Here is an 18,487-nt window from a genome sequence, read left to right as displayed (position 1 = left end):
CTCGCCTTTTTGTTTTTTTAAAAAATGCATAGATCCAGTGAACACTTAAAATAACTCATTCATGTTCTCGCATTCTCTTCAGCAACTCTCAATATCTAGAAGGCACGTTAATCACATAAAGTTACACAACATTCGTAGTCATCTGACTTAATTATCTAAGAAATTGAGAAACCATATGTATTACTTGTTGTGATCGTATGTGATCATTTCTTTCTAAAAGAACTTTGATTTTTTTTTTTTTTTTTGAGAAAAAGTCTGCAGTAGCAAACCTATTTGGCTTTTTTCTTCTCTTCCAAGAAATTAAAGTTCTATTTGTTTTAGTAAAATATTTTCATGGTACAGCTTTTAAAATTGAACTCAACATTGGGCATCTTTCTTAAAATAGGAAATAAAAGTATGTCTGAGAATGCCACTGCAACAGCTGCACCTAAAATGCCTGACTCAACTCCTGTTTCAACTCCTGTTCCATCTCCTGAGTAAGTGATTATGTGATATTAAATAGAATTTTATTACAATGGAGAGCTAAGTATATTAGTATAAAAAAAGGAACTTGTGATTTGTGTATGAAATGATTACCTGTAGAGACTCAGGTAGGATAGACATTCTATAGCCACTTAGAAAATCTTTGAGTTGCTTCTTCCCGTTAGTGTATATACATACTGGGAATATACTTTATTCCGGATCAAACTTTTTTTTTTTTTGATATTATATATTACTTTCATTATTCACAACCAGTGACTCTGTTCTATATTGCAAATAATTGACATTACTCTGCAGGTGTAGGCTTGAGGACAAATTTTAAAGACCCCCTTTTTTAAGTTCAAGTTTAAAAGCATTGATCTGTGGTATCTCTAGAAGTCTACCAAAATACCTAGAACAGTGGTTCATGAATAATGAGTTTGCCACACAGCAATTTCTTAACTGTTCCATTTCTCTGAATCATGTAGGCTTTTCCCCAGGTTGCAGTGGAGACACTTTGTGCAGGGATATATCTAAAGAGATAACAGATACAATAAATACTCATTTTTTCTTTTCTGCCAGAGATGGTTACTTTTGTTGGTACCTCTGCTTCTTATCTATAATAAACAATAAGCTTATAATGATTTGGATAATCGAGTAGTTATTGTAGACTTAATTTATGTATATTTCATTAGATACACTCCCTACAAAACTTTGCAAGTCCTTTGTGTTAGAGCAACTCTACTTAAGAACATAAGATATTTGAATATGTACCACTTAGTTCCAAATAGTATGTAATGACACCTTCAGTGGGTATGCTTTGAACTGCAATTCCTGAGAACTACACTAATTCAAAAATGAGATTTTGATGCTTTGAAAGGCATGGCGAGAAAATTATATTATCCCGTATTAATCTTGAAAGTTACTGGAGAGATTTATTGGGCGATTAGAGAGAAAATATAGCATATGTGTTATCGATTCCTAAAAGGACCTAAGAAATCTATTGGGGATAGAGACATTCTTGGTGTTTCTAATTAAATGGACTGTGATAGCTGTTCCTGATTTTGTAACTAGGTTTCTTCAGTTAACAACACACAGTATGTCATATTTTTCAAAACTAAACTAATCTGGTTTTATAGATATATATACACATGTACGCACTTTCATACACCTACATATATGCACAAGTCGATAGGAATATTTGTTGAAAGCTGTAGTCACAGGCTAATGTAGCTGTTTTATTTTTCCATATTAGTTTTTAATAGATATTTTTGCATAATTTTTTATTTAGTATTTCTTTTATGTTCATCTTAAATCTTTTTAATGCTTTTGAAGCAATCTTTTGAAGAAAACAGCGAAAATGAAGGAATCCATGATAGGATGTCACTGTTAAAGTTATGGAAAGCTGACTTATTTTTTTCTTTTTCTAGGTTTTAGTAAGTTTTGCCATGTGAATTTGAGAAAAAAAATGTGAAGTATATTTCAGTTATGCTGTGTATAGATGGTATATAACATCTATATTCAGTATTTTTTATCAAATTCAATTTAATTTTTCTCTCTCCCCTTCTTCAGACATTACTTTTTTCTACTGTTATAAATTATTTGGTAGAAAAGCAATGTATTACCTGAATATATAAAAAAAACTATTAGAGACTAAATATGTAGGACTATAAATATATTTTTATTTAACGAAGTGTAGTCCAATTATGTTTAAATTTGGTCCATTTACTATTTTACTAACAAACTGAAAGTCTACCTTATAGATACTGTCCATTTTATTACTACTATCTTTTCTATTGTGACATTAGTCTTTATTTGAACACATTTCCTGGCATGCTTTGTAATGGGAAAATGTATGTCTGAGTGTAATTCTTTTTGGTATTTGAATTACCATATTTTCTTGTATTGGACCTTTTATGTATAAGGCTACACCCAGAAATTAACCATCTTTATCTTAGAAGGAACCACAAGCATTATAATTTATAACACTGTTCCTATAAACTTCATCCTTCCACTCTCCTGTATGCCTCATACATACTCCACAGCCTCAAAATGGATTAAAAAATTAATAGTGGCACCATTAGTTTAATAGCAGCACTATTAGCTTATCATAAGCCAGAATTGTTATTAAAATGGTTAACTATTTGGCTTTTAATAATAAAAGATTAGCCTACATGATAGCAAAATTATTTTAGGGAAGGAGATACGTTTCTTGTCCTTAAAGCAGATAATCGAAGGTGTGGAGGGGGGTGTGTGTGTGTGTGTGTGTGTGTGTGTTTGTTAATGCTGCATTGGAATTTCTCAAATCATTCTTTCGAGACATGTAGCTGCCTTTTGAAAATAGGATATTGAAGTACAAAGTGTGTTCATAAGTATAGAGAAGCCTAGATTCTAGTTCTAGCTGTGGACCTTATTTAAGCTAGCTGATTAAGCTAGCTCTTAGTTGGATTAATTTCTGATATACAAAGGATAGTGAGGCTTGTAAAGATTCAGCCAATATTTATGAGAGGAAGGGTACACTATACATTCAGTGAATGGAAGTATTCACTTAAAACAATTCTTAAACAGATTAAAAGAAAGCAAGTTTGATATGGTAAATATGCTGGTTTGAGCCATCTGGCTAGTCACTTTATAAATAGTATTTCTTTTATTTCTGAGCAACGTTTGTTTTTATAATGAAAATGTTTTTAAAGTGAAAATTTCATCCAAAAATAACTTGAGTTTCTTTTCTATTTCCAGCCTTCCTTTTATCTTATGTATGAATACATTTATATTTCTTAAACATATTTTAACTTTAGACTTCTAAGTAAGTGATTTATAATTACAATATATGTATTTCTAGGTATGTAACTACTGAAGTACACACACATGACATGGAGCCATCAAGACCAGATACTCCAAAAGAGAGTCCCATTGTACAATTAGTTCAAGAGGAGGAAGAGGAGGCAAGTCCATCTACAGTGACCCTTCTGGGCAGCGGTGAACAGGAAGATGAATCATCCCCCTGGTTTGAGTCAGAGACACAAATATTTTGCAGTGAACTGACCACAATTTGTTGTATTTCTAGTTTTTCAGAATACATATATAAATGGTGTTCAGTTGGAGTTGCTCTCTATCGGCAGCGCAGCAGAACTGCTTTGAGTAAAGAAAAAGATTATCTTGTGTCAGCTGAACCACGCTTACTACTTCCTGCAGAATCAGGAGATGTTTCAGTATTGAAACCGCTGAGTAAAGAATTGGAAAATAAGAATATAGAAAGGGAAGCTGAAACTGTTGTTCTTGGTGATTTAAGTAGTAGTATGCACGAAGATGACTTGGTGAATCACACTGTAGATGCAGTTGAACTTGAACCAAGCCATTCTCAAACTCTTTCTCAGCCTTTTCTTTTAGATATTACCCCAGAAATCAATCTCTTGCCTAAAATAGAAGTATCTGAGCCTGCTAAATATGAGGCAGGACATATACCATCACAAGTGATTCCCCAAGAGAGTTCTGTTGAGATTGATAATGAAACAGAAAAAAAGTCTGAGAGCTTTAGTTGTATAGAGAAACCATCGATTGCCTATGAAACAAATAAAGTTAATGAGGTAACAGATAATATTGTAAAACAAGATGTGAACTCCATGCAAATTTTCACAAAGCTGTCTGAAACAATAGTGCCACCAATAAATACAGCTGTACCTGACAATGAAGATGGGGAGGTCAAAATGAATGTAGCTGATACAACAAAGCAAACTTTGACTTCTGTTGTGGATTCTTCTTCATTACCTGAAGTAAAAGAAGAAGAACAGTCTCCAGAAGATGCCCTTTTGAGAGGATTACAGAGGACAGCTACAGATTTTTATGCTGAATTGCAAAATTCTACAGATCTAGGATATGCTAATGGAAATCTTGTACATGGATCAAACCAAAAGGAGTCAGTATTTATGAGACTTAATAATCGTATTAAAGCCTTGGAAGTTAACATGTCTCTCAGTGGTCGCTATCTGGAGGAGCTTAGCCAAAGGTAGGCTTTATTATGAATTAGTACAGTCAGCTTCACACAATGGGTTATATAATAGCGTAGAGTATCACCTGTGATTACAGAAGGAGATGATTTAATTATCTCATGATATAATAGAGGTAAGCACAATTTTAGCTAGAGAAAGAAAGCTATTTGAATGCTGATCAGTGACTTAATGAATTGATTTTTTGTTTTTAATTTTAAAAGTACTTACCAGTGACAACACACTTTTTTACTAGGCTGGCAACAAGTTTGAATTACCTATACTCTCTTTCACTTTTTTTCTGTTGTTTAACTTTAGCCACTTTTTCTGCTTGATTCCCAGAGGGCTCGTGGAAAAAATGATAGTATATAGATTTTACGGCTTTTGGTGGAATTTGACCAGATATCATTTAAGAGTTTGGATAAGTGAAGACAGGGATGGACTGAACTAGATGATAAGGCACAAATGCAATTTGCCCTCTTTTAAACAGGTCTCGGTATCTTAGTTCTAGTTGTGATAATTTCTGCTTTTAAGTTCCAGAGGCAGTGCCAAATCGTTAAGATACCAGGCATGGCTTTCTAAACCTATTTACTCTTTTTTTATCCTTTGTATGTCCATTGTCTGTCCTTAGGGCTTCTCTAACAACATTTTGCAATCATCTAGGCACAAGTGTCCAGAATTCCTGAAACACCACCTTTTCTTACACCTCTTAAATTGCAGTGCCACTAATAAGCTGTCACTAAGGCAGTCTTACATCTGAAATAGGAATTTTTTCTAATTCATACATTGTATTAAGTGGCTAATCATGTTTGTGTATGTTCATGTGTGACATGCCCACTTAGCTACCCTGTACCTGCTCTTACTTTTCCCTACCTCCATCTGCATCCCAAGGGAACCATAGAAATTACTAAATTTTACATAGCAAGAGCTACAAAGAATTGTATTGCATAGGCCTGAATAAGAGTTACTTTAAGAAAATTAGATTTGTCTCATATATCAAAATCAGAACTGTGTTTCCATTACTAAGTGGAATAAATAAGAAATTAAAGCTAATTTAAACCAATTCTTACTCCATAGGTACCGAAAACAAATGGAAGAAATGCAAAAGGCTTTCAATAAAACAATTGTAAAACTTCAGAATACTTCAAGAATAGCAGAGGAACAGGTTGGTCTTCACCCTTATTTACTTTTTACATAAGTTTCCACTGAATTCTGTGGGATCTCACTGGTAAAAGGATAAGTATTGTGCTTTCACTTTTTCCCCTTGCTAGCTGGTGATTAAGCCTATTATATTAGTATGATGTCATGTTTGGAAAGTTACATAGCTATTAGCATCATTATCTTCTCTAGAGAAAGTTTTCTTGAGCATTATTCATAGTATATTGTGTGTATGTGTTAAGTAGAAATGCAGTGAACTTCCCTGAAACTTTGTTAAACTCTAAAATTGTGTGTGTTTTAATGTAGATAATCTTACTGACTACAAGTAAGAACAGCTTTGTTTCTTCTTTTTGATCGTCATACCTTTATTTTTTTCCTCTATCTCTTGGCTAGAGCTATATAGTGATACAGTAGGACTGGTAATTATGACCATTCCCCTATCTTGTTGATTTTAAGGGAACTATTTCAATATTGCACCTCTAGTGTGATATGTGTGTTATCACATAATAAAGAAATTTTATATTTTTCTAAAAGGTTATTTGGGACCAGGGGATGGTGAAGTGAGGAGGCCTCATACTGCAGAGAGTTTTGTTAGGTCCATCTTGCTCTCCCATTCATGGCATATTATGATTGTTGTTCCTTTCTTGTTGATTTGTTTTCCTGTTATTGAGATTTGAGAGGTTTTTTTTTTTTTACATATTTTGAATATAAGTCCTTATTGGAGATATGCTATGCAAATATTTTCTCCTAATCCATTACTTGTTTTCTTACTGCCTTTATAGTGGTGTTTGAAGAGCAGAAGTTTTTGATTTGTTGAAGCCCAATATATCAGTTTTCTCTTTGCTCTGTGAAATCTTTGCCTAACACAAAGTCACAAAGATTTTTTTCCTTTGTTTTTCCTAGAAGTTTAATAGCTTTAGTTTTATGTTAGGCCTGTGATTCATTTTAAGTTAACTTTTATGTGTTACAAGGTATGGATCAAAGTTCTTTTTGGAAAGTCAGGATCAGAAGAGCAAGGCATGTGGATATCCATTTGTTCTAGAATCATTTGTTGGAATGACTGTCCTTTCTCCACAGAATTTCCTTTGTGCATTTGATAAAAACAAGTTAACCATATATATGTGGGTCTATTTCTGGGCTTTTGTTCTATTGATCTGTTTGTCTTTAAGGTAACAACATAATGTTATGTTTGCTGTAGCTTTATATTAACATTTTAGGTCAGGTAATGTTAAGTCCTCCAATTTTATTCTTTTACAAGATTGTTTTGGCTGTAGTAGTGTTTTGCATTTCTATATGGATTTTAGGCTTAGCTTGTCAGTCTCTACCAAAAAAAAAGTTGAATCTTGATTTGGATTGTGTTGATGAATTTATAGATTAATTTGCATAATTGTCATCCCAATATTAAGCTTCTGACTCATGAACACAGTGTTTTATTTAGCTGTTAATTAATTTTAACATGATTGCCCCTCCTCTGCATTTTCTCTTTGCTAATATGTAACATCTGTGTCTTGTGTCTCAAAGACGTATGTAAGTACTTTTCAATCATGTCGTATATTAATAGTATTAAAAGTTAATCCTGATTAGAAGTGTTAACCAATTTATTAACTTTAATAGCTTGTCCTTTAAATGTTTATAACTGTCTTGAATTTATCAGAGTCAAATGTAAGTCAGGATTCAAAAGAAACAATTTAAAATGTCACATTTAGCATTTTGGTAAGATGAAGTAGGATAGAAAGTACCATAGTGGATCACAGTAAGGAAAGTAAGTGAAATCTTTTGTTGCAGTTTTATACACTTACCCTCTCCACACACAGGTGCACAGCTGAGACTTAAAACTTTTTTGAATCAAAATATGAAAAACTTAGGTCTAGAATAATAAATGGTTATGTAGATATTTCACATAGGGTCCTAAAAGAGTTTTAGATTTCCTCGATTTCTTCCTGCCCTTGTTTCTTCCTCCCTAACTTTATTAATAAGTTCAGATATTCAGTTTAAGTCTCCCTAATATAGGGTCATAGCTATAAATGTGATATATAATTCCTTAAAGTATGCATACAAATTATAAATAAGACATATTTGTTGATTATAAAAGTTTCTAAAATTCAGTGCTGCCTAAGGAAAAAGAAAAGATAATTTCTTTCATTGGTGATATTTTAGCAGTGATTATATGAACAACCATAGATATTTCATTATGTACCATCCTAAGTTCCAACATAATATGCTATGAAAGAAACTTGTAAGACTTGGTTTTGAGCCTATTTTATAACCAAAACCGTTCTTCAAAAAGTTTTCAATTTGTCTTTTTACCAATTGCTTTGTTTTAAAAACACTAAGGGACTTTTAAAATATTTCTGGTTATATGCTAGTTTATATATATGGAACCTATGTTAATTTGAAAGTAATTTATCAATTTCTGTTATACAGTATTTCACATTGTAGCAGTGAGTGACAAAAAATAATCATAATAATTCTTGTTGGAGTGGGTTAGACACAGTCCCACATTCTTGAAGTGTTTTATTTCTAAAATTTCTGTTCAAAGTTTATAATACTTATTGAGATTCCTGTTAATACATTTGTTTTGGAATAACTTAATGGTTTTTAAAGATTGTTTTACTTCAATTTATGACGTTAATAGTTTGTAGTTTATATTCAAAGAAAAATAATTTGTTTTAAATCATAGGATCAGCGGCAAACTGAAGCCATCCAGTTGCTACAGGCACAGCTGAGCAACATGACACAGCTTGTTTCAAATTTATCAGCAACAGTAGCAGAATTGAAACGGGAGGTAATTGTTACTGCTGGTATTGTGAGACCCAATGCATGTATAGAGGTTGTCATAAAGGCAGGCTTGTTAACAAGAACATGAAACCTAAAACTTTGACCAAACAAAATTGTCATTTAGAGTGAACTTTTTCAAAAACCAGAATGTAGCATTTTTAAGTTTTGGAAATAAATTAATTATCATAGTCTTTTGTAAAATATGGCTTTCATAATTTAGGCCATACCTATGATATAGGTATAAAACTTCTAGCAGGCGTTTTGTAAACATTGATAGTAGCAACACATACTTCATTTTCTATTAAAAAAGACTTACAAAGTTGCTTAACAAAGTAAAAATTTCATTGATTTAAAAAGTATTTATTGAGCATCTAGTATATGTGAAGTGTGAGCTGTACGGTCCTAGGTTGTGGCATACGGTAGTGAATAGTCCCTGGCCTCACAGGGTTTATGTCCTGGGGGAGGGATAGAATACACATAGTAAATAAATATATGATAATTTCTCCTAGTGATATGTACTGTGAAGAAAATTAAATGTGATTGTGTAGGGTGGTGGTGGTAAGGGATGCTGCTTTAGTTAGAGTGATCTTAGAAGGCTTATCTGAGGAGGTGGTATTAGAACTAAGTGCTCAAGAGGAGTTAGCAATCACACATTGCCTGGAATGATAACAAACCTGTTCTAGCAGAACTAGGGCAAAGGACTGGAGAGTAGAAACAGCATGATGTATTTGATGGCAGAAAGCAAGCTAGTATGGCTGGAGCAGAGTGAGAGAAGTGAAGATGAGAAATGGGTTCAGGATATTGGCAGAAGCCTGGTCATGTAGGGCTCTGTAGACAATTTAGAGTCTGAATTTTCTTTGAATCATTGTATCATTGGAAAGTATTAAGAAGTGATACGGGTCATGTCATTAATGCTTAGCACTTTGAGAAACTCTCTACTTGTTGCTCTGTGGAGAATTACCTGTTGGGGAACAGCAGGAGCAGAAGCAGATAGGAAACCAATTAAGAGGTAATTGCAGGCCAGGCACAATGGCGTATACCTGTAATCCCAGCACTTTGGGAGGCCAAGGCAGTCAGATCACTTGAGATCAGGAGTTGGAGACCAACCTGGCCAACATGATGGAAGCCCATCTTTACTAAAAATACAAGAAAATTAGCCAGGTGTGGTGGCATGTGCCTGTAATCCCAGCTACTTGGGAGGCTGAGGTGGTAGAATCACTTGAACCTGGGAGGCAGAGGTTGCAGTAAGCGAAGATCTCTGGGCAACAGAGCAAGATTCTGTCTCAAAAAGAAAAAAAAAAAAAAAGAAAGAAAGAAAGAAAAAACAGGTAATTGAGTAGCCTGGATGAAGTGATGTTGACTGGATTTTAAAAGTGGAGAATAGTGTAAACTTATTGAATTCAGAATATTTTAAGTTGTAGAATACGCCTTGAGGAATTAAGGTTGATCTCCAAGTTTTGGGTGTAAATAACTAGGTGGTTGCTAGTTCGTTTTTATAAGATAGAAAGACTGGGTGAAAGCACAATTATTTTTTCTCCCTGAGGAGAAGATAGTGTAAACTGAAAGACAGATGTGACAAAATGTTAACAGTTGAACAGTTGGTGAGATAGATTAAAGCATAAATATGTTTCTTGTTTTATTTCTAAAACTTTTCCATAGGCTTCACTCCTATAGAAAGAATTGGAATGCTGGAAAGAATTTTTTTTCAATGTCATAGTTTATTTTCAAAGAACATGCCCTGCATTTCTGGTCTTTGAAGCACATTAAAAAAAAAATATTTAAAATGATTTCTCCTTTGAATTTTAGATACCCTTATATTTTTCCTAATACGATTTCCTATGATTATGATTTCATCCTCTTCTCATCCCAGGTTTCAGATCGTCAAAGCTATCTTGTCATATCTTTGGTTCTTTGTGTTATTTTGGGACTGATGCTTTGTATGCAGCGTTGTCGAAACACTTCTCAATTTGATGGAGATTACATTTCAAAACTTCCTAAAAGTAATCAGTATCCAAGCCCTAAAAGGTAATGTCAATGTCAGCATTATATTTCACAATTTTATTTTTTTTACTATTTTCCATATATTTTTGAGAAATTTAAAGCAAATAAAGGGAGACTGAGGTAATTTCTTTCCCTATATGATTATCTTGAAACCAAAATGTTAAAAAATCATTGGATAGTGAGATCTTCCTGTGCCTAACATGGCTGTGTAGACTATAATAAAGAAAACACTAGTAGTAAGTGCATGAAACCCTTGAAATATTTGGTTGAGAAAGTTGCTCAAATGTGGAATTCAAAGGAGGAAGAGAATACATATTTTAATACAGTACCTTTTCTAAAAGGTATTTAGAAAATTTAAAGATCTCTGTAGACAGACATCTTTAAATTTTTTTTTACCTGCATTAGCAGTAACTGGAGTATTAGAGTTAGTCTTGCATGGTAAGCACAGTGCTCAATAACCTCTGTTTAGCCTCAACAAAAGAGTAAATTATATGTGCTTTGCTTGTTGCAACCAATATGTATTTTTCTTAACATGTTAGGTGTTTCTCTTCCTATGATGATATGAATTTGAAAAGAAGAACTTCATTCCCACTCATCAGATCCAAGTCTCTACAGTTAACTGGCAAAGAAGGTAGATTTTTGTGGATATATAATATGTATATAGAAACATGAAACTAGCTTCTGGCATAAAGATAACGTCAGTGTTGTGTTCATAACCATCTGCAATAAAAGATGGATATAAGTAGCCTTTGTCTTTGTACTGTGTCAAAGCCACTTTATCATTTTCATATTTTTTATCTATCTTCGTTCCTAAAAGCCCAGAGGGTAGGGAGGGGGGCTTAGTTTAATTAGCACTTGGTAGCTTTGTTTGCACATGCTCCTGTTTAGAAGTATTTCTTTTTAGAAAGGGATGTTTGAGAAAGTTCAACAGATATGGAAAACCTGAATGTGCTCCCATAGCATCCTGTGCTTTTCTGCCTCCTCTTCTTATACAGGTAGGACCCCTTTTGTCTCTAGTTTAGGACTGTGAGGCACTTTATGAACAAAAATCTGGTCTGTCTCTCTCTCTTTTTTTTTTTTTTCCCCAGAACCTATAATTAGGTTCTATTGTCTAACAGTATATACTTACATTTAAGTGAATGGATATGTACTGAGGGGATATTTTCCTGTTTCAGTATCTTGTAATTAATGCTTATTAGGAGAATTAGAAATTTGTTTTCATACTAATATTAAAATAAATTAATTACATGTTTAATTTGGAGTGCTTTCTTAATAATCATGGGTTGTTTCCCCTTTCTTTAGGATTTAGTAACTGAGTACCATGTTTCAGTTGATTAAATTATTCAAGTAATCATTCCTGGGCTTCACTAGTTTATTATTATCACAAAGCTTTACAGACAACCATTACATGTGTGTTAAGTAAGGCTAGCAAATATCTTCTTCCTCCTTGTTTTTTTCTTTTTCTTTTGGTTGATACGTCTTTTTATAAGTGAAAATTTTAATTTAAATATTACATACAAGAAAATATTACATATGTAAAACTTAATGAATTTTCACAAACTGAATACAGTTGTGTAAACAACACCTAAATTAAGAAGTAGAACAATTAGTACCTCAAAAACTTTCTTGTGTTCTTTTAGTCACTGCCAATCCTTTCCCAGAGTAGCCACTTTTTGAGTCTGACTGTTGTGAGATTCACCGCGCCATTGACTATAGTCAGTTGTTTATTTTTGTTCCTTATTGTATTCCATTATATACATATATTATACATTATTCATTTACATTTATATTATTTTCATTTTGAGGTTGTTACCTATTTTTTGGTAAACACATACGTGCATTTCTGTTGGGTATATACTATAAATGGGATTGGTGGATCATAGGGTATGTGTGTGTTCAGCTTTAGCAAATACTGTCACACAGTTTTCCAGACTGTTATATGAATTTGTTCTTCTATCAGCTGCGTACGAGAGTTACAGTTACTCCACATTCTAAACATTCCTTATTTGAGGTATACTCATGCAGTTAGGAAATACATTAGATTTTTACTTCTCAGCATTTCTAATCTTAAGCGAAATCATAACTATCTTACTTCTTCTCTCTTTATCCAGTTTTTTAGGGCCAAATAGAGTAGCTATTTGTACCTGATAATAGAATTACTTCTATTTTAAACAACAATGTCATCTTGATTTATCTTTACAAGTAAAGAAAGTTGAGTAGAGTACGTAGGAGACTGACTTTAGTTCTGATTCTACCAATAGTTAATTCATTTCTTTTATTGTTTGATAAGTTCTCTTCTTTTTTTTGAGACAGAGTCTTGCTTTGTCACCCAGGCTGGGATGCAGTGGCACGATCTCCGTTCACTGTAACCTCTGCCTCCCAGGTTCAAATGATTCTCCTGCCTCAGCCTCCCGAGTAGCTGGGATTGCAGGCATGTGCCACCACGCCTAGCTAATTTTTGTATTCTTAGTAGACACGGGGCTTTACCATGTTGGCCAACCTGGTCTCAAACTCTTTGACCTCGTGATCTGCCCGCCTCGGCCTCCCAAAGTGCTGGGATTACTAGCATGAGCTACATGCCTGGCAATAAGTTCTCTTCTTACGGCACTTATCATAGTATGCTTTGATTTTACCTATTTTTACTGGCCTTATTTTCACTTCTAAGCTCTGTGGGAGAGACCATGTCTTTTTTTATTATATTAAAAAATACAAAATTTATCATTTTAACAGTTTTTAAGTGCACAGTTCATTAATATTAAGTATATTTATATTGTTGTGAAACAGATCTTCGGAATGTTTTCATCTTGCAAATCTAAACTCTGTCCACTAACCAATTCCCCTTTTCTCCCTCCCTCAGTCCCTGGCAACCACTATTTTCTGTTTCTGTGAATTTAACTACTTCAGATACCCCATACAAGTGGACTCATACAGTATTTGTCTTTGTGTGATTGGCTTATTTCACTCAATATAATGTCCTCAAGGTTCATCTATATTATAGCATGTGACAATTTTTTTCCTCTTAAAGAGTGAATAATAGTCAATCCACTGTACTTATATACCACATTTTCTTTATCCATTCTTCTGTAAGTAGACATTTGGATTGCTTCCCCTCTTGGCCGTTGTGTGAGTAGTGCTGTTCAGGGGTATACAAATATCTCTTTGAAACCTTGCTTTCTGTTCTTTTAGCTATATACTTGGAAGTGGAATTGCTAGATCATCTGGTAGTTCATATTTTAATTTTTACCAGATCTCCGTAGTATTTTCCATAGTGACAGCACCATTTTACGATCTCACCAACAACTCATAAGCGTTCCAGTTTTTAATAGTAGTACTAATCCTAATGGGTGTGAGGTGATGTCTCATGGTTTTGATTTGCATTGCTCTGATGATCAGTGATGTCCAGCATATTTTCAGTATGCTTGTTGGCCATTCGTATATCTTCTTTAGAAAAATGTGTTTCCAGGTCCTTTGCCCATTTTTTTAGTTGGATTGTTTGATTTTTTTGTTGTTGAGTTCAGGGAATTCTTTATAACCCCCATTCTGGATTATAACCCCCATTAGGTAATATGATTTGTGAATATTTTCCTTCATCCTTTAGGTTGCTTTTTCACTGTTTTGATTGTGTTATTGATGTACAGTTTTTAAGTTCAATGAAGTCCCATTTGTCTATTGTATTATTGTTGCCTGTACTTTTGGGTCATATCTAGGAAATCATTGTCAAGTACAAGGTCATGAAGGTTTTCCCCTATGTTTTATTCTAGGACTTTTATAGATTTAGGTCTTTAATCTATTTTGTGTTAATTTTTATATATAGTGTAAGATAAGGGCCCAGTTTCATTCTTTTGAATGTGAATATTCAGTTTTTTAAGTACCATTTGTGGAAGAAACTGTCCTTTTCCCATTGAGTGGTCTTGGCACCCTTCGACCATGTACATGAGGGCTTATCTCTGGTTTCTTTATTTTGTTACATTGGTGTATTTGTCTGTGTTTATGCCAGTACTCTACTACTTTGATTACTGTAGCTTTGTAATGTGTGTTGAAATTTGGAAGTGTGAGTTATCTAACTTCGTTCTTTCTAAAATTATTTTCCTTATTTAGGTCTCTTGAGATTTTATGTGAATTTTAGGGTGAACTTTCTATATAAGCAATGTTGTTTTACTAGCTCACTTGCAGATTATTTTGGATTTTCAGTGAGTACAGGTACAAATACTGAGAAAAAAAGACAGTTTTGTTTCTTCCTTTGCAGTCCTGATAGCTTTTATTTCCTTTGCTTTCTTAACTGTCTTGGCTTGCATTTTCAGCAGTGTTAAATGGAAGTAATTGACAAGTATCTTTGTCTTGTTCCCAAAGGGAAAACTTGCATTGTTTTACTGCTAAAATTGTATTTGTCATAGTTGTTTTGTGGATTTTTTATTATGTATTTTGTCATTATATGTTCCCTATTGTCATAGGTATTTTATAGATTTTTAATATTAGATTTTATTTCCATTTTTATGTCATGAACATGAATTATATTGATTTTCTAATGTTAAAATTTAATTTTATTTTTAGTACCACTTGGTCATGATATATATGTCTATGGATTCTGTACTGCATGTATTATTTCTATATAATTTGTTAGATAATTATGTAGGAATTTTGCATATTTATGAATAAGATTGGCATGTAATATTTTCTCATGTTGAGTTTTGATATGTAAAGCTTATAAAAATTAGATGGGTAGGGGTATTCAATTTTCTGTCTTTTTTTTTTTTTTCCCCTTCCTTGCCTTCATTAAGATTTTTTGTTGGGGAGGAAGTAAATATGCCCTTTTACTGCCATTAAGTTGCAAGTTGTGTATTGGTTCTGTTCTTTTACTAGTTATCCTAGAAGTCACAAGTATTAAGGCCTGACAAAGTCTCAAAGTCATCAATACTTGTATCTTCTCCTGAATAATACAGAGATCTTAAAACTCTTATTTTTCCCCAGCCATATTTATATGTTACTGTTCTTGTATATTTTAATTCTATTTTTCTGTTTAACTTTAATTCAGCTAGGTATTATTTCTTTTTATACTTAATATTCATTAAATTTACCCACGTTTACTAATTTCTTTATTCTTCAGAGCTTTCATTTGCCATTAGTTAAAACTGAAATACTAATCTCCTCTTTTTTTTCTTTATCATTTTGAGATTTGTGAGGCTCTTTGGAGCTCTGGATTGGTAGGTTTCTTTTACTGGTACTAAGAAATTCTTAACCATTATTTTTCCCTCCCAGATATTCCCTGTGCCCCAGCCTCTTTTAGATTCTTGTATTTAATTGAATGTACTACTTCTCCCTGTATCTTCCCTGTCTTGTAAACTATTCTGTCTTTTTGACTTTTTGAGTTGTATTTTGGATGATATCTTCTGATATGCTTCCAGGCCAGCAGTCTTGCTGTTCCTAAATTTATTCGTTGAGTTTTCAGTTTCAGTTATTTTTTCCATTTTGAGGAATTCTTTTTGTATTTTTTAAAAATCCAGGTTTGTTTTTTTCTTGTTACATGTTTCCTAAAGATATGTTCAAGCTTATTTTTTAGACATATTAAGCATAATTATCTTTACAGTTTGTGTTTGATAATTCTAATATCTTAAATTTTTGTGAATCTGTTCATTGTCTTTGTAAGCTGTGTTGTGTCTTTGTGTGCTACTTTTTCTCTTTGAAAAATTATCTGGAGGGAGAATTTGAGGCCTAGAATATTGGTTCTTATTTGAGAGGGAATTTGTGTGTCCGTTACATTCTTGTAATGCCTTACATTCATGACTTGAGGCTTGTTGGGCCACCAGGTGATGAGAATTTGGACTGCAAGTTGATGCATGACTTCATTCTTTCCCTGAGGTTATAGTTAGTCCTTTGGAAACTCAGCTTACTGTACGCAGGGAGGTGGTATCTTATTATACTAAACTTTGGGTGGGCCCTAGGACCTGATTTCTGATCAGGCCCTTATGGTACCATCAGAACCAAAGTTCATGTATTCTTGTGTTGGCAAATCTTCTCAGGGCAAAAATGACTTGTGTTTTCCACTTGACTGTCCGGGTTCCCACTTTCTTTCAGTTTTAGCCTAGGGATTACTTTCTTGGCAGCTCTTCAGTGCTTTTAGTGATTAAAAAACAAAACAAAACAAAACACATCATTACTTACTTGCTTTCATTGGAGAGGTTGACTGTTTCTAGAAATAGACATCATTCTGTTTCTAGAAATAGACATCATTTTAAAAAGATAAATTTAGTGATCTGATAGAAATGACTATTTAGAAGAATGATTTGATATTTTCATATATTTGATGACTTTCTAATAAATCTCTGGAATATAATGTAAAAATTATAATTGGTTGAATTGTGGTATTAACAAATTTCCCAGACATGAAGCTTTTAAAGTGAATTTGCTATGAATAAGCTTTTGTCTATGTCAGACCTTAAATTGTTTACTTTTAGTGGATTGAATAGGACTAAAGTCTCATAGCCTCTCTTTTATGTGTGTTTATTTTGTCAGTGTGGGGGTACGGTAGGGAAATATCTGGAATCTGCTTAGAGTAATGAAATCTTTGGAACTTTGGGCTAAAACTAATCTAATTTACTCACTATGCCAGAAATGTTCATTATTGCTTAGGAATATATACTGCATGTTCTAGCTGTTTTTAGATTTTGGATTTTATAGTTTTGATCATAATAATAAACAGAGAAAAATATGTTGGATCTCTTTTTATGTTTACTTCTCTAACTGACTTCCAAACATGGTCACAACTACTTGTTGCACATTGTTAATCCACCTTTGTGACACAGTTTAGAGGCAGTCTTTGAGGGAAATATTCAGATGATCTGCAGGTTTGGTGTTAGCTTACCCAGGAATGTTTCTTTTCTCATCAGGTAAAAGAGTGGGGCTGGGCCCCAAAAAAGATCTTTATTGTGTTTGTTGATAACCAGCTACTAGTTAAAAACTTAAGGAAGTATAGTTATTCGAAGACTACCAGTCAAGTACAGGAATCGTATCATCTTTCACCTTGCCTTTTTTTGCTTACTAATGAAAATGCATAAATATATAGTAAACCTGATAGTAATTCATTGGTTCTATTACTAGACGATAATAACTAAGGAATGATTTTTTTTTTTTTTTAGTGTTTAATTATAGCAAATCCACTAAATCCAGTTTACATTTTACATGCTTTTTTTTTTTTTTTTTTTTTTTTTTTTTTTTTTGCTTACAGTAGACCCAAATGATTTGTACATTGTAGAACCCCTCAAGTTTTCTCCGGAAAAGAAGGTAATTGTTTATTTCTTTTTAAGTTTATTGCCATGTTTTGTGATAATAACTGAAGAGGTTGAAAGGTTTAAGGTAATTACCTTTACATAGTCCTTAACTGAATCTTTATTTTATATCATGGTAATGGTGTAAATAAATATTTACAGAGGTCAGCAAGCTGTGAGCCACAGGCAATATGTAGTCTATTTGATATGGGCCATGAGCCAAGATAGGTTTTCTCAATTTTAAAGAATGGTGAAATAAAACAGAACAATATGCACGAGAAAAAATATGTGACCTGCAAAGCCTAAAATATTTACTATCTATCTGACCATTTATAAAAAAACATTTGTTGATCCTTGGATGATTGTCATTATTTGTTACCTAATGTATGCCAAGCACAGAGCATGCACCATTCCTGTAATCCTCACCACAACCTGAAGATGATGTTATCCTCATTTTTTTTTAAATGAAAAAACAGAAATTGGAAATGTACTTAGGTTTTTTTGGCTTCAAAATATTTGCTTTTTCGTTTTGCCTTTCAAATAAAGTTATACTAATTTTAATTAGTAGTATTTACATCTAGGAAAGAAAGAACTTGGGCTTTGTAGGCAAATAGCCTAAGATTCAATCTCACCCTGTCTACTTACTACATCGTAACTTAGGCAAGGAACCAAACCTCTGAACATTACTTTTCTCATTTAAGAATCAAAGATGACTGACACAAGAACGGAAAACCAAACACCGCATATTGTCACTCATAGGCGGATGTTGAACAATGAGAACATGTGGACTCAGGGAGAGGAGCATCACACACTGGGGCAGTTGAGGGGTGCTAGGGGAGGGAC

At 33.2% G+C, this 18,487-nt stretch overlaps 1 protein-coding gene across 9 annotated transcripts in view; it reads left to right on the top strand.

The window, feature by feature from the left end:
* SUCO (SUN domain containing ossification factor) overlaps nucleotides 1-18,487 on the top strand; it is a 75,157-nt gene that overhangs the window by 54,158 nt on the left and 2,512 nt on the right. For 7 of the 9 annotated variants that reach the window (XM_032291378.1, XM_032291375.1, XM_032291373.1 and 4 more), the window contains 7 exons: nucleotides 386-476; nucleotides 3,302-4,465; nucleotides 5,523-5,610; nucleotides 8,284-8,388; nucleotides 10,252-10,406; nucleotides 10,922-11,013; nucleotides 17,605-17,660. In XM_032291378.1, the coding sequence (XP_032147269.1) occupies nucleotides 386-476; nucleotides 3,302-4,465; nucleotides 5,523-5,610; nucleotides 8,284-8,388; nucleotides 10,252-10,406; nucleotides 10,922-11,013; nucleotides 17,605-17,660 (1,751 nt within the window). Of the gene's footprint in view, nucleotides 1-385; nucleotides 477-3,301; nucleotides 4,466-5,522; nucleotides 5,611-8,283; nucleotides 8,389-10,251; nucleotides 10,407-10,921; nucleotides 11,014-11,286; nucleotides 11,378-17,604; nucleotides 17,661-18,487 lie in introns of those variants that run through there. The other 2 variants (XR_004272812.1, XM_032291379.1) reach the window with 2 other exon arrangements.

Source organism: Sapajus apella, unplaced genomic scaffold (genome assembly GCF_009761245.1).
Source record: "Sapajus apella isolate SASKATOON/1434 unplaced genomic scaffold, GSC_monkey_1.0 scaffold25, whole genome shotgun sequence".
Lineage (NCBI taxonomy): Eukaryota > Metazoa > Chordata > Mammalia > Primates > Cebidae > Sapajus > Sapajus apella.
This window is presented reverse-complemented; position numbering and strand designations above follow the sequence as displayed.